The following is a 15,095-nucleotide window of genomic DNA, read 5'->3' on the forward strand; positions in this document are numbered from 1 at the left end:
TGCCTGGCGGCCTACATCGGTGATATACAGGTCTGTGCCCGGCGGCCTACATCGGTGATATACGGGTCTGTGCCTGGCGGCCTACATCAGCGATATACAGGTCTGTGCCCGGTGGCCTACACTGGTGGTATATGGGTCTGTGCCCGGCGGCCTACACTGGTGGTATACGGGTCTATGCCCGGCAGCCTACATCGGTGATATACAGGTCGGTGCCCAGCGGCCTACATTAGTGATGTATGGGTCTGTGTCCGGCGGCCTACACCGGTGATATACAGGTCTGTGCCCGGTGGCCTACATCGGTGATATACAGGTCTGTGCCTGGTGGTCTACATCGGTGATATACAGGTCTGTGCCTGGCGGCCTACATCCGTGATATACAGGTCTGTGCCCGGCGGCCTACATCGGTGATATACAGGTCTGTGCCCGGCGGCCTACATCGGTGATATACGGGTCTGTGCCTGGCGGTCTACATCAGTGATATACAGGTCTGTGCCCGGCGGCCTACATCGGTGATATACAGGTCTGTGCCCGGCGGCCTACATCAGTGATATACAGGTCTGTGCCCGCGGCCTACATCAGTGATATACAGGTCTGTGCCTGGCGGCCTACATCGGTGATATACAGGTCTGTGCCCGGCGGCCTACATCAGTGATATACGGGTCTGTGCCCGGCGGCCTACATCAGTGATATACGGGTCTGTGCCCGGCGGCCTACATTAGTGATATATAGGTCTGTGCCTGGCAGCCTACATCGGTGATATACAGGTCTGTGCCCGGCGGCCTACATCAGTGATATACGGGTCTGGGCCTGGCGTCCTACATCAGTGATATACGGGTCTGTGTCTGGCGGCCTACATCAGTGATATACGGGTCTGTGCCCGGCGGCCTACATCAGTGATATACAGGTCTGTGCCTGGCGGCCTACATCGGTGATATACAGGTCTGTGCCCGGCGGCCTACATTGGTGATATACGGGTCTGTGCCTGGTGGCCTACATCAGTGATATACGGGTCTGTGCCTGGCGGCCTACATCCGTGATATACAGGTCTGTGCCCAGCCGCCTACATCGGTGATATACAGGTCTGTGCCCGGCGGCCTACATCAGTGATATACGGATCTGTGCCTGGCGGCCTACATCAGTGATATACAGGTCTGTGCCCGGCGGCCTACATCAGTGATATACAGGTCTGTGCCCAGCGGCCTACATCGGTGATATACAGGTTTGTGCCCGGCGGCCTACATCAGTGATATACAGGTCTGTGCCCGGCGGCCTACATCGGTGATATACGGGTCTGTGCCCGGCGGCCTACATCGGTGATATACAGGTCTGTGCCCGGCGGCCTACATCAGTGGTATACAGGTCTGTGCCCGGCAGCCTACATCGGTGATATACGGGTCTGTGCCCGGCGGCCTACATCGGTGATATACAGGTCTGTGCCCGGCGGCCTACATCGGTGATATACAGGTCTGTGCCCGGCGGCCTACATCGGTGATATACGGGTCTGTGCCCGGTATGACGTGAAGTAACCGCCTCGTGGGCCTCACAGGCCTGGGCTTCGCTAGGCCCCACATTGTGACAACCATTACACTCAGCTGATACATTATGTATTATTACTAACATTTAGATGGCGGCCGCCCACATGAGGTAAAAGATTCATTGATGCTGAATCAGGTCTGCGCATTCCCTCTTCTGGGAACTTCTCCTTCTGGGGCTTGTAGTTCCACAAGAGCCCTGGAGCTGTCTGTGTATGAGGTAAATAGTCTCCAGGCCTAAACTCGAGCAGGGAGGACGCGCACCCCCCCCAGCACTCACATGTCGGGGATATTTTTTCTAATATCCGTCCTTATACTTCACCCCTCCCCGTCTTCCTTCCTCCCGCTTCTTGTAGGGACTTGGACGCACTTTGAAGTGATAGCTGATTATTTTCTGTTCTTAAAGTCAATGGTGCTCAGCAGTAGTAGAGAAATCCATGAATGTAAGCGTCAACTGAATCCATGTAGGCCGATAAATATATGAGTTATGATGTTCTGCAGCAGCTGAGGTGTTTACTATGAGCTGCAGCAGCTGTGGTGTGTATTATAAGGTTCTGCAGCAGCTGAGGTGTATAATGAAGTTCTGCAGCTGCTGAGGTCTGCATTATGAGGTTCTGCAGTAGCTGAAGTGTGTAGTATGAGGTTCTGCAGCAGCTGAGGTCTGCATTATGAGGTTCTGCAGCAGGTGAGGTGTGCATTATGAGGTTCTGCAGCAGCTGAGAACAGTATTATGAGGATCTGCAGCAGCTGAGGTGTGTAGTATGAGGTTCTGCAGCAGCTGGGTGTGTAGTATGAGGTTCTGCAGCAGCTGGGTATGTATTATGAGGTTCTGCAGCAGATGAGGTGTGTATTATGAGGTTCTGCAGCAGATGAGGTGTGTAGTATGAGGTTCTGCAGCAGCTGGGTGTGTATTATGAGGTTCTGCAGCAGCTGAGGTGTGTATTATGAGGTTTTGCAGGAGATGAGGTGTGTATTATGAGGTTTTGCAGCAGCTGAGGTGTGTAGTATGAGGTTCTGCAGCAGATGAGGTGTGTATTATGAGGTTCTGCAGCAGATGAGGTGTGTAGTATGAGGTTCTGCAGCAGCTGGGTGTGTAGTATGAGGTTCTGCAGCAGATGAGGTGTGTATTATGAGGTTCTGCAGCAGGTGAGGTGTGCATTATGAGGTTCTGCAGCAGCTGAGGTGTGTATTATGAGGTTTTGCAGCAGCTGAGGTGTGTATTATGAGGTTCTGCAGTAGCTGAGTTGTGTATTATGAGGTTTTGCAGGAGCTGAGGTGTGTATTATGAGGTTCTGCAGCAGCTGAGGTGAGTATTAGGAGGTTCTGCAGCAGCTGAGGTGTGTAGCAGGAGGTTCTGCAGCAGCTGAGGTGTGTAGTATGAGGTTCTGCAGCAGCTGAGATGTGTAGTATGAGGTTCTGCAGCAGCTGAGGTGTGTATTATTTGGTTCTGCAGCAGCTGAGGAGGGTATTATGAGGTTCTGCAGCAGCTGAGGTGTGTAGTACGAGGTTCTGCAGGAGCTGATGTGTGTATTATGAGGTTCTGCAGCAGCTGAGGTGTGTATTATGAGGTTCTGCAGCAGATGAGGTGTGTAGTATGAGGTTCTGCAGCAGCTGGGTGTGTAGTATGAGGTTCTGCAGCAGATGAGGTGTGTATTATGAGGTTCTGCAGCAGATGAGGTGTGCATTATGAGGTTCTGCAGCAGCTGAGGTGTGTATTATGAGGTTTTGCAGCAGCTGAGGTGTATTATTTGGTTCTGCAGCAGCTGAGGTGTGTAGTATGAGGTTCTGCAGGAGCTGATGTGTGTATTATGAGGTTCTGCAGCAGCTGAGATGTATTATGAGGTTCTGCAGGAGCTGATGTGTGTATTATGAGGTTCTGCAGCAGCTGAGGTGTATTATGAGGTCCTGCAGCAGCTGAGGTGTGTAGTATGAGGTTCTGCAGCAGCTGAGGTGTATTATGAGGTTCTGCAGCAGCTGAGGTGTATTATGAGGTTCTGCAGGAGCTGATGTGTGTATTATGAGGTTCTGCAGCAGCTGAGGTGTATTATGAGGTTCTGCAGCAGCTGAGGTGTGTAGTATGAGGTTCTGCAGCAGCTGAGGTGTATTATGATGAGATATATAACAACTATAGATGAAGTGTAGCGTACATATCCTGCACGTGCTGCTGCGCCCGTCCTCCTGGAGCGGTGCCTGCTCCCTGATTATTACCCGGCTCGGCTCCTGATTCCTTGGCGTGTGATCTGACAGATGGGATTGTCCCCCTCCATTATTTTACTAGTAAATTCTGCCAGTCTCCTCCTCGCACAAGAAGCCGCCATTCCTGAGCTTCACCAGTATTCACAAAACTGCGGCCTGTTATACTGGGACGGATTTCCATCATGACTGGGGGAATGAGGTGTGAACACTGGCGGACGATGCGGAGTCAATCCTCTCACCGTACAGAGACCACACAGCACAGCTCTGCAGGGAGAATCAGAGAATTCTTCACTCTCCATGGACTTCTATGGGGGAGAATGGCGCTGCAGGACACGGGATCTGTCCGAAAATATACTAGGTGAACCCAGAAGCCTCCTGAGATGCATTAGGGTCCTGTAGAAGTCTATGGGAGATCTTAAAGGCATCAACACGCATCAAAAGAAAATTACGGGATCGCACTCATTTGTGGAACAGTATCCATTTAAAACAAAACAATTCTTTACTATGGCTGAAAAAATGCACCTTGTGTATCTAAGGGTGGGTTCATACAATGCAACTGTGCTAAAAAAAATTGTCACAATTTCCCAAAATTGTGGAAAAAATGCATCTTTTTTTTGCCATGATTTAACAAAAAATTATTTTATTTTTTTCCCATAAATACATTTTTGTTTCCATACAGCTCAGGTCACATGTCTGTTTTTATCTCCGAGAAAATCAAACAGATTATACAAATCACACCCTGATCAGAGTTTGATGTGATTTTCTCAGATGTGGAGAAATTTAAAAAAAATATCTCCATCTTCTCTATTCTGTCAGTCCGTGAATATAAGACTGCACTCGGATGTCATCCGAGTGCAGTCCGATGTTTTTCACGCAGCCATAGACTTGAATGGCCGAGTATGATCTGATTATTGGAGGCATGCTGTGATTTTTTACCGTGGACCACTTTGTCCAAGGAAAAAATCAGACATGTGCACAGCCCCATAGAATAACATTGGTCCGAGTGCGATCCGATGTTTTGATGGATTGCACTCGGACCCAAACTATGGTCATCTGTACGAACCCTAGGGCTATATTCACACGTTGCATTTTTTTTCTCCAGAAAAAAACCCTAAAGAAATGAACTGGGATATAAGTTGGTGTGCATGCAGTATGTAAGAGCATGTTCACACTGGCCACTAAACAGAAAAAAACAAATGCAGAAACATAATAAGCAAATACCCTGCAGTAAATAAATAAACAGCAATAGTGCATGAAAATAATATAGGTAACTTAGTTAACAGAATTTTGATGAAAAGAATGCAAAAGCCATCCCACCACGTCATGGTGACCCTATTCGGGACAGTCCTAAAAAACCTGCTCTCTTGGCAGTAAAGAAGCAGGGTCAAAAAAGCAGGTTTTGCTGAGTTTTTGCCAGTGTACATTTGTTTCTTCTGCATGCTGATAAAGTTTAGTGCATTAAAAAAAAATATATGATTCAATTTCCTCAGGTTTTGGCACTAAAAACGCAGCAAAACCTGATACCTGCATTTTTGCTGCGTTTTTGCACTTACCCATTGCTTTCTATGAGTGATAAATGCTGCCAAAAACGCTGCAAGAAGTGACATGCTGCATTTTGCCAATGCAGCAGTTTGACAAAACAGTCAGGGAAAAAGAAAAACAATGTGTGTGCATGAGATTTCTGAAATCTCAGACGTTGCTGGTACTGTAAAAGGCAGCTGAAAATTTGCATAAAAAAAAAAAACACAGCAAAAAAATGCAACGTGTGAACATAGCCTTATAGAATCAAAAACCCCAGGTCCAGGCGCCAGGACAGGATTCTGTGTCCGGGAGACCTGCTAACCGCCTCCTACCTGCTGGAAGCCCCGGCTTTTTTTTCGATTAGCCGGCCTGGCGCAATGTTATCAATGCAGCATGACGCACACACACCGTCATGGAAGGCCCGGCCAATCAAAGGAAGAGCCGGTAATGCCGTCAAATAAGAGGTCCCTCCAGCGGCTGCAGAATCCCGTCCTGGCTGCTGAACCAAATTGATTTGCTCAACCATAATATCCTAGAGGATTCATTCAACAGGGTTATTTAGGGAGAAAAACTAAAAAAATAAATAAAAATTCTGCTCGATTACACGGCAACCAAAAACAGCGGCAAAAAAAAATAAATATACAATTTTGTCCACATAGAGGGAAAAAAAATCCATACAGTTAAAAAAAAAAAAAAAGGGTTAATAGTTCAACAAAATTTTTAACAAAATGCATAAAGGATTTCTAACCATGCAAACTACACAAACTCCTAATATTCTAAGGCTATGTTCACACACGTTGTGTTTTGCTGCGTATTTTGCAGCAGATTTTTATGCAACTTTTCAGCTGCATCTTGCAGTACCAGCAAAGTCTATGAGAAACCAGAATTCTCTGTTCACACATGTTGCTTTTTGTTTGCTGCGTATTTGGAAAATAGAACATGTCACTTCTTTCAGCGTATTTGCAGCGTTTTTTCACCCATAGGAAGTAATGGGCGGTCGCAAAAATGCATAAAAAAAAAAAATGCATCAAAACCTGAGTTTTTAACGCAGCTGTTTTCCTGCCAGAGAAAAGTTAGCAGCAGAGTTGCAGCAGAAAAAAAAACACAACGTGTGTGAACACAGCCTAAGCCGCAGAAGAACGGATGCAAAAAGTTGTAACTGTTGTACAAAAAGTGAGTGCGTAACCCCCAGCCCAAAGTGTGTGCCTCCCCTCCTGTCTCAGAGCTGAGCTGCCTCACTCCTGCCACCACCCCACTTCTCTGCTCTCTCCAATCCGCAGTCTGCCACCCCCTGCTCTGCTGCTGTCTCTTCCTGCCTGAAGCTCAGAGACAGCCCTCCTGCAGCCACTTCCCACCCCACCCCTCTCTAAAGCACCAGCCAGCACCCATTCACATTGCACTCTCTCTGCTGCAAAAAAAAGCCTCCAAACTTTTATTTATCCGTGGACTTGTGCACAAATCCGAAAGCAGAAATCTTCGAAGATTTTGGCAAGATGTCAGAGCAGGCTGATGTGGAGCTCTTTGTGAAGGTGAGGACAAGCAGAATCATCTGGTTTCATTGTATCTGATGAAACTTTCAAGTTTGTTTTGCAACAGGTGGTAAGTCGGGGAAAACTGGGCTACGATCGCTACGATTAGGGCTACAAATATGGCTGGGACCCAACTTTTCGATCGATCATCGTTCTCGCGAGCGTCTGGTTTTCTCTAGGAAAGCTGGATGATTTCTTGCTGTAATGGTGGCAACCCTTACCGGTCACAGCTTTTCCAAAAATTACAAGTTTTAAGGACTTTTTGGAAGAAGACAATTCTTCAAAAATGTTTTCTTTTTATAGGGTGGAAATGTGATCCCTGAATATTACAGATAATTTATCTTCGTTGTATATCCAGTGTGGGAGTGACGCTCCCTACGAGATGTTCTCATGGGGCCATTAGCTTTGGCAGCTACTTAGTATTTGGCGCCAGGTGGTTTTATGTTTTCGTTCGTTGGTTTTGGTGGGGGGCATATAATCCGACATGCTGATTACTACAGTATAGCTATAGGGCCTCCCCCAAATCTGAGCACATGCTCGGGCCCGCCAATCTCTGTGCTAGGTGACCCTCATTTCACACCCAAATAAATGGTGGAGGATACAGGCACCTGCTGCGACTTTCTGTCCTTATGGCCCACATGTCGCTTTTTAATTCTTTTGACCCAAACTTTGCACTAAAACCCTTTGCTAGGCTTTCCTTCGCCCAGGGCAAAAATTAAGGCTGGGTTCACATGTTGCATATTTGGTGCAAATTTTATGCACGTAAAAACCGTAGCAAAGTTGATGAGTATTAGATCAATCTCATCCACATGCTCTATTTTTTGGGTGGCAAAAATTGGCTTTTGTTGCTTTTTTTTTTTGAATCGTCAGGATGTCAAATTTCTGTTGCGGAAATGTGCATTTTTGGTGCAGATTTTTAACCATGAGCATCCTAGATCCACTGGCTAAACTGCTGACCTGCCATTGTTTCATACAGGGGTGGACATATCATTGGTGCAGCCGTACAGGGGCCCAAGATGTAAGGGGGCCACTACCACCTCCAAATCAGCAAGCAGCTTCTCTCATAGACAGAACTATACCATATACTGTTCTTGCACAGGGGCCTTTTTCTGTCTCTGTCCTCCACCTGGTTTTATTGGGTTGTTTTCGGTACATTTTCCGCATGAAATATCTTCAGATTTTTGATGCAGAAACGCTGCAGATTTCAGTTTGGTGCAGAGTTTAAGCACAGGTTTCTAAGGAGGCAACGTGTGAACCTAGCCTAAATTTGCAACCCTAGCTCTGGCAGCTCGCTTCCCCTTGAGTCGGGGGTGAATGCAGGTGTTGTGGTTGAAACTTTTTTTTTTTTTCTATGGTTTTCAGTAATCTAAACTAAAACCATAAGTGAGTGTTTGTTTTTTTTTAGTACGGTTTTTGCTTGGTGCTGAGGGGTGCCAAAAATCCCTTTTATATAACATATATAATTCTCGTGCGCGTCTATAGCACCAGTAAAATGCAAACTGGCATGCAAATAGTTTCTCTTTTATGTAAAATATAACCAAAAACAGGTAAAAAAAAAAAATAATAATAATAAAAAATCAGTATGTGGCGCGGTCTGTCCCTGCGGATCCAGTGCACGGTGATTATAGGAGCTGTCCGTAGAGGAACAGGTTCGGGTTGTTAGTAGAGGGGGATGGGAGATGGTGGTAAATAATGAAAAAGCTGAGTGCACCTTTTTTTTCTGTCCTGTACAGGCCAGCGGGTCAGGTCGAATGGTCTCGTACACTAAGCTGCTGGCATGGCTAGATTTCCAGGTGTAGGGTCATGGTTTGTGCAAAAATTTCATGAAATTTGCAGCGAAAGACAATATAACTGTCCAGAAAGGGCATAAATATTGGATAGAAAGCTATTATGACTCCTCTTTCGAAAAAAAAAAAAAAAATAATAATAATTTACACATAAGGAACAGCGCCACTCTTCTATGTAGGCTGTGTTCGGTATTGCAGATCATTCCCATTTAACTAAAAGGGGCTGAGATGTTGTTTAGGGGAAAAAAAAATCTCTTGCGTTATAAGATAACCAAGTATTGGTAACATCTGGAACCCACTGATGTGGTGGGGGCAAAACGGGTGGCACTGGTAGACACAGTCGAAATGGATCCAGGTGGTAGTTAAAGACTTACTGGCTATTGGTTGCTCCAAAAAAGGTGGCAAATCAGAAGATTGACAGTGTATTGAAGGGACCACAGGACCGCACCACAAACACTTGTGTTAATTCTCCAAAAACTCGACCTGAGTATAGACTTCTTTGTTAAAAGAAGGTAGCCATGTGAAAGGGGTCATGGTTGTGTATATGCCAAGATAGCAGATGTAGCAGGTGATATGCGGTCAAGCTGCTGAAGGAGATGTTCTTCAGAGGAGTTTCAGTAATGGCAGGAATGAGAGGAGTCCGTGGAGTCTATGATCACGGCTGATGATCATTAGAGAGGGGCTATGTTCCAAGTTTTGCTATTCCGTCCTATGGCTATGCTCCTGGATAGGAGAATTTCCCTTAGGCCTTCGTTAACAGTACTCGAATTCCAACCCTGCTGAGAATCGGTGGTTCATACAAGGCCATATGTTGAGAGTCCAACCCCGTATGATTCAGCCGAGACTCCAGCCTTGTATGACTCACTTCCCATTGATGATCTTACTAGAGAGTTTCCATTTTTTTTAGGAGAAGGATGGTCTTTATGGTTTAGAGAGTCCAAGAATGGACAGATTTTTCCAACTGGAAGCTAGATGTTGGTTATCTACCGCATCTTCTGAAGTCGTGCTCTTCAACTCGTCCAAGCTACAACTCCTAATTTGCTGGGAGTTATAGTCTTGCAAAAATCATTGGCCACAGTTTGAGACAACATGTTGGCTTATCTGATATTTTTATCTCGTACCTTCTGATAAGGAGCTGGGGCTTTAAGGGCACCCATGCATATTAGATGATCAGCCCAACCTCCAAGTTTCGATTGGATAGGTCGACCATCTGCTGTGTATAGGGTCTCACCGTTAGAATATCAGTGGCTGATCCTTTTGTCTTCATGGGTGGGGAATATAAGGTGCAGTTGAGTCCGACATAGACTTTCTCCTCTCTCCCCGTTGGAAAACGCAATGCCTTGAACCCATGTATATGGTGGTGTCCCTATGGCCGGCCTCGAATCTGCCCAGCTTTACGCTTTATCCTTTCTGGATATTGCTAATCGCTCGTCCATGGAAAAAAATTTGCATGGTAAGCCGTCTGCTTATGTGGCCTGTACAGCCCAGAGGTGGTGGACATCACTTTGACTATTGAGGTGGTGGAACGGACAGGGACTTCTCCACTCTCAGTTGCACTAGCTTCTTGAGGCCCAATGTTGGACAATGTCTTTTGGAAGTTATGGATAAAATCTTAGTCCGCAAAAAACAGACAAGTAATAACCAAACAGGACTTGCTTGGAGTTGTAGTTTTCCAATACTTGGAGAGCCTCTCTGGGGTTAAAGGACCGAATTGCACATGCAATATCCGAGACATACAGTGATGAGTGGAGGTAAAGCCACCGTGTGATACTGTGTTCCCTTCTGCCAGTGGAGGTCCCGGACATGTAAGGCTCCTTTCACACTTGTGTTTATGTATTTCTAAAAAAAAAAAATTAACTTTACGACTTATTTATGTGTATTGGACAATCCATGATGAAATGTGCGCAGTAATTCTCATTTATGAGGGTATTTTTAAATATCGCATATTTGGGACCACCATTAATTAGTTAATTGAGTTCAGAACCCTTTTCTCTGGCTATGTAATGTACTGTCCTCCAAAGGGAGAGAAAGAGTACCCATTGTTTTAATTTTTATTTCATAAATCATTAGTACACCTAAAAAAGCGCAACTTTTTAATATCTGATCAGAGGAATTGGCTTATTTTTCCTCCTTGACTGATCCTTCAATCTCAATTAATGAGCAAAACCTGTGTTCAGTGAAGACATTTTCCCATTTCTGAAATAGATGACAGTTGGTGCTTTTAGCATTCTATGGAGAGGGGAGGAGCTAGTGGAACACACATATTCTACTGCTAGTTCCATAGAACATTATGAGCACCAACTGTCATCTTCTATCTCAGTAATGGCATACTTTGTATTCACTAAAGACACATTTTACCCGAGAATTGATGATTTTGAGAATGAATGATCAGTCCAGGAGGAGAAAGAAGCAGATTTCTCTAATAAGCTATTGCAAAGTTTAGTTTCATGTGTACTATTGATTTTACAGAAAAAAACAAAGGATTACTCTTTTTAATTGCCCTGCAGTGTTAAAGGGGGAAAAAAAGTGAAAGTTAAAACTACTGATTGTGCAGAGACTTGTAAATCGCTGAGCCGCTTATCTCGTATTCCTATATTAAAGAACTGGAAGCTGAATCTGAGCAGATATTCAGATATATGGGGGGTTTGAAGACTGGTGTTCTAGACATGAACTAGTTTAATTAGTCATTTTTAATGACTTCTTTAAGGGCAATTCCATTTAAAGGTACTTTACATGTTGATGTAATCGGATTGACATAAAAAATAAAAAATTGAAAACAATTTTCTTAAAAAAAAAAAAATTCTAAAGCTCATCATGGCTCAGTGGGTAGCACTGCAGTCTTGCAGCGCTGGGGTCCTGGGTTCAAATCCCACCAAGGGCAACCTCTGCAAGGAGTTTGTATGTTCTCCCCATGTTTGTGTGGGTTTCCTCCGGGTTCTCCGGTTTCCTCCCACTCTCCAAAGACCTACTGATAGGGAATTCATATTGTGAGCCCCAATGGGGACAATGCCGATGTCTGAGAAAAAAACAAATAGCTAGAATTGTAAAGCGCTGCGGAATATGTTGGCACAATATAAAAAGATTATTATTAATAATATTATTATTATTATCATTATGCGACTTTGATATTTTGCAGCAGAGAATCACTTTCAGACTTCTCCAAAGCTGAACCTTATGGGAAACAGTCAGCAATGAGGGTAGTAGTTATTAGTTATGTGGTTTCCAACTTTTATTTTGAAAACTACAACTCCCAGCATGTCATGACATCCTATGGACATGAGACGGTTTTGCAATACGGTGCACACAGAACCTGCAGTATTGTATTGGGAAAACACCCCTTCAGCAAATATTAACTTACAAGCCCTACAGCACGGACGGACATTACAGGAGCCTGTCTGAATGCTCCAGGAGCCGGCGCTATATATATATATATATAATTTTTTTTTGGGGGGGGGTTGACTATTCAGTAAGAACTAAACATTCCAAAAAGTTTAATCTCTCTCCAGCCCTGCCTGGTTGATAGTAAAAATAAATACATAATTCTGCTCTTTTATGGGTCTGTTCTCTGGGAAGGAAGCAGATTGTTCTTGAATGACACATAGTTTATAAGTTAGGGGAGTAATGGTGCAAGACAGTTGTGGAGGGGGGTGAGATAATGGGGCCACTTCCTGAGAACAGCTGCCCGAATCCTACAGGAAGTGTGATCTATCTATAAACATCCTGTGCTCGCATACCAAGGCCGCGGTCCGTACTCCGGCCTCAGCACCCCCTGCTCTGCATGCTATGGCTGCATACAATGATTTTAGTCTCTGCTGATGGTAGAGGCCTTATTTGTTACATTTTCCATTTCTCTTCCACGAAAATAATTGCAAACTACCCGATTTATTTCTACATAGAATCCTCATTCCCTTGTTCTATTTGTTGCTCCTAAAGCCTCCACTAGGGGGAGCTTTTTGAAAACAGATTTGAGTTCAGTTTCTTTTGTGAGCTCCCCCTAGTGGTGGCTGCAGGCAGACAGAAATGTAACATCTAGCTCTAGGGAGAATGGAAGCTAGAGATTTAGAGATCTGTAGCAGAAAAAGAGACCTCCGACATATGTAATGATATGATACAGCACAGAAGGTTGTAGCGGTTTAGATAAAATGGAATAATTATTTTTAGAAGTTCTGCTCCATTTTTGATATCTTTGAAGCCACACTCCCTGATTTTCACCTACATCACCTCCACCTTCCCAGTTGTCTGGCATGTAGTCATGGAAGAGTGGGAAGTGTTGTTTTTTTTTTTTTTTTTTTTTCGGAGGTCACGGACAGATGTCTCTTTTCCATTGCCCTATTTGTGGCCACATAAGTGGTGTGATCTTGGGGTAATGGAAGAAGAAATGCCAACCAGGTGGGCATGGTACTTTGTCAATTATTTTGAAAATATCACCTACCAACTTTTTAATCTATTTGCACACTATTTAAAGACCACAAAAAGTAAAGGTTTGCTCCAATTATGTAGTCGGTAACCATCCATTTTGGGAAGGAATAGCAACCTGAACCTCTGACATCTTAAGGCCTTGTTCAGACGAGCATATAATCAGTGTGTATGCCATGGACCATGCATGGTTGAGCATGCGGTTAGATTATAGCCGGTGTGCTAAAGCACATTGTTGGATCCCCTCCTCCGCCCACTTAGAAGGATGGTCTGCCTGTGAAAAAAAAAATCACATCATCCCCTGTTATGGTCCATTTTATGACCCAAATTGTGCATGCAACATAAAGGAAGCTCTGGCACCCATCCAAAATGCGGAGCTGCAAACGGAGACCTTCTCCTGCCCAATTTCTAATATGGCCGTCTGTTTGGCAGCCATGTACTCCAACAGACAGTGCGGAGGAGCTGGAGACACTGATCATACAGTTACGACCATACTGCATGTGGGTCCCATATAGTGCGGTGGACATTATATACATGGTGCTGGTTAGGTACGACTAATGTTTTGTACCAATACCATGACCTATGCTCCTAGGCATTTGTTAAAATACTTTACTATTGTATCTTAGAGTGATAGAAGCCTTGAAGAAGCCTTTCGAGAGACCTCACCCCACCATCAGGACAGAACTGCAGCTCCTTCACTGTTGTACCGTTGGGAAAAGTTCATAGTTTTTTTTAGGGGAGGTTTTAGGCACAGATTGCATTTCAAAAAGGTTTCTGTGCATAAATCATATTTAAAATGCTCATATTTTTTTTAGATGCGTTAATTGACTCCTCTACTTAAGATTTGTACTCCAAATTGGTGAAACCTCTAATCTGGGTTATCTCATGAATGCCATGTTGGGGAATATGGATATGATACGAGGGGTCTTCCCCTAGGTAACACCTCCAAGAGCAAGAGCTGCTCTCTTAAAGCGGCTCTTGCACTGTTGTGATCGAGTCATCCATGTATGGACAGACATTCCTCTGAATGTCCGCCATTCCTACATTTTCTAGCTGACTAGTGGTTTCCCACAACAAGATCAGGTGATTGCCACCGCCCAGTTCCTAGGGCCCCTGACAATCGGCAGATCATGTTGACAACTCTTACAGCCTTTTCCCACAAAAATGGTACTGATACTACGCATGGTCAGACATACCTTATTAGAGACTCGCTTGTGTAGTCCAATCTGAAGAATCAAATTGAATTTCCAGACATTGTGAATCATCGTAAAAGAGATGACACATTGAAAAAATAGAGCCAGGCTTCAGCCTTAATCTTTAAGGGATATTTCACAAGATGGATGACTATCTCAGATCTGTGGTGGTCTGACCACTGCGATCTCCACCGGCTTCTATACTTGGTTTCCTTGTCTCAGTGGTTTCCACATCTCTGCGATGTCCGGACCGGCTCCGGGTCTTCAACCTGAATTCCACAGCCTCTTATGAGGCTGTTGAGTTTTGGCTCAGGAAACTCACGGCTGGTCCGGACATCTGTCCATTCTCAGTCCGTGAATGCCAAATATGTGAGCTAAATTTAAGACATTTTCATTCTCCCGGGCAGAATATCGGATGTATAGAATATAGGCTGCCACCTAGTTGATGGATGTCTGGACCACTTTCTCCCTTCCAAGCCTTTATCTCAGAATGCCTTAGTTGACCCCAAGTTTACTGAGATGGTACTCTGGAGTTGTCCTTAGAGACTCTACCGTGAAACTCCTGAGTGTGTTATTATTACAGTTCACTTCGTTTTTTACCCTGAAAAAGGTGCCAGTCCGGCACCAAAAATGCGTTGGTTAATAAAAAACCTTTATTTCATACCATCAAGGATTTGTCATTTCCGCAAGCTGGGCCTAGGCACCGTGATTTCTCCACTAAAGTGAATTATTACAGCACAGACTGACTCATAACGTTTCTGTGACGTTATCATTGTGCACTTTTCTTTCTTGATTAAGAAGCGGCATCCCTTTGTCATAAATGCCTGTGTAATGACTGTACCTCCACTCATGGGTAGTTCTATCCCTGTATTTAATCCCATGTTCAAAGTATTACTTGCTCAATCAAAAGGGCTTACACAC

General features: G+C 44.6%; 1 protein-coding gene across 2 annotated transcripts in view; it reads left to right on the forward strand.

Moving 5' to 3' along the window:
• The first annotated feature begins 6,574 nt into the window (after positions 1 to 6,574).
• The window catches only part of CLIC1 (chloride intracellular channel 1), a 35,712-nt gene continuing 27,191 nt past the window's right edge, over positions 6,575 to 15,095 (forward strand). Inside the window, exon 1 of one of the 2 annotated variants that reach the window (XM_073641731.1) lies at positions 6,575 to 6,778. In XM_073641731.1, the coding sequence (XP_073497832.1) occupies positions 6,743 to 6,778 (36 nt within the window). In that variant the 5' untranslated portion in view covers positions 6,575 to 6,742. Of the gene's footprint in view, positions 6,779 to 6,823; positions 6,849 to 15,095 lie in introns of those variants that run through there. The other variant, XM_073641732.1, reaches the window with a different exon arrangement.

Source organism: Phyllobates terribilis, unplaced genomic scaffold (assembly GCF_046119375.1).
Source record: "Phyllobates terribilis strain yellow unplaced genomic scaffold, ASM4611937v1 Scaffold_7__3_contigs__length_470593459, whole genome shotgun sequence".
Lineage (NCBI taxonomy): Eukaryota > Metazoa > Chordata > Amphibia > Anura > Dendrobatidae > Phyllobates > Phyllobates terribilis.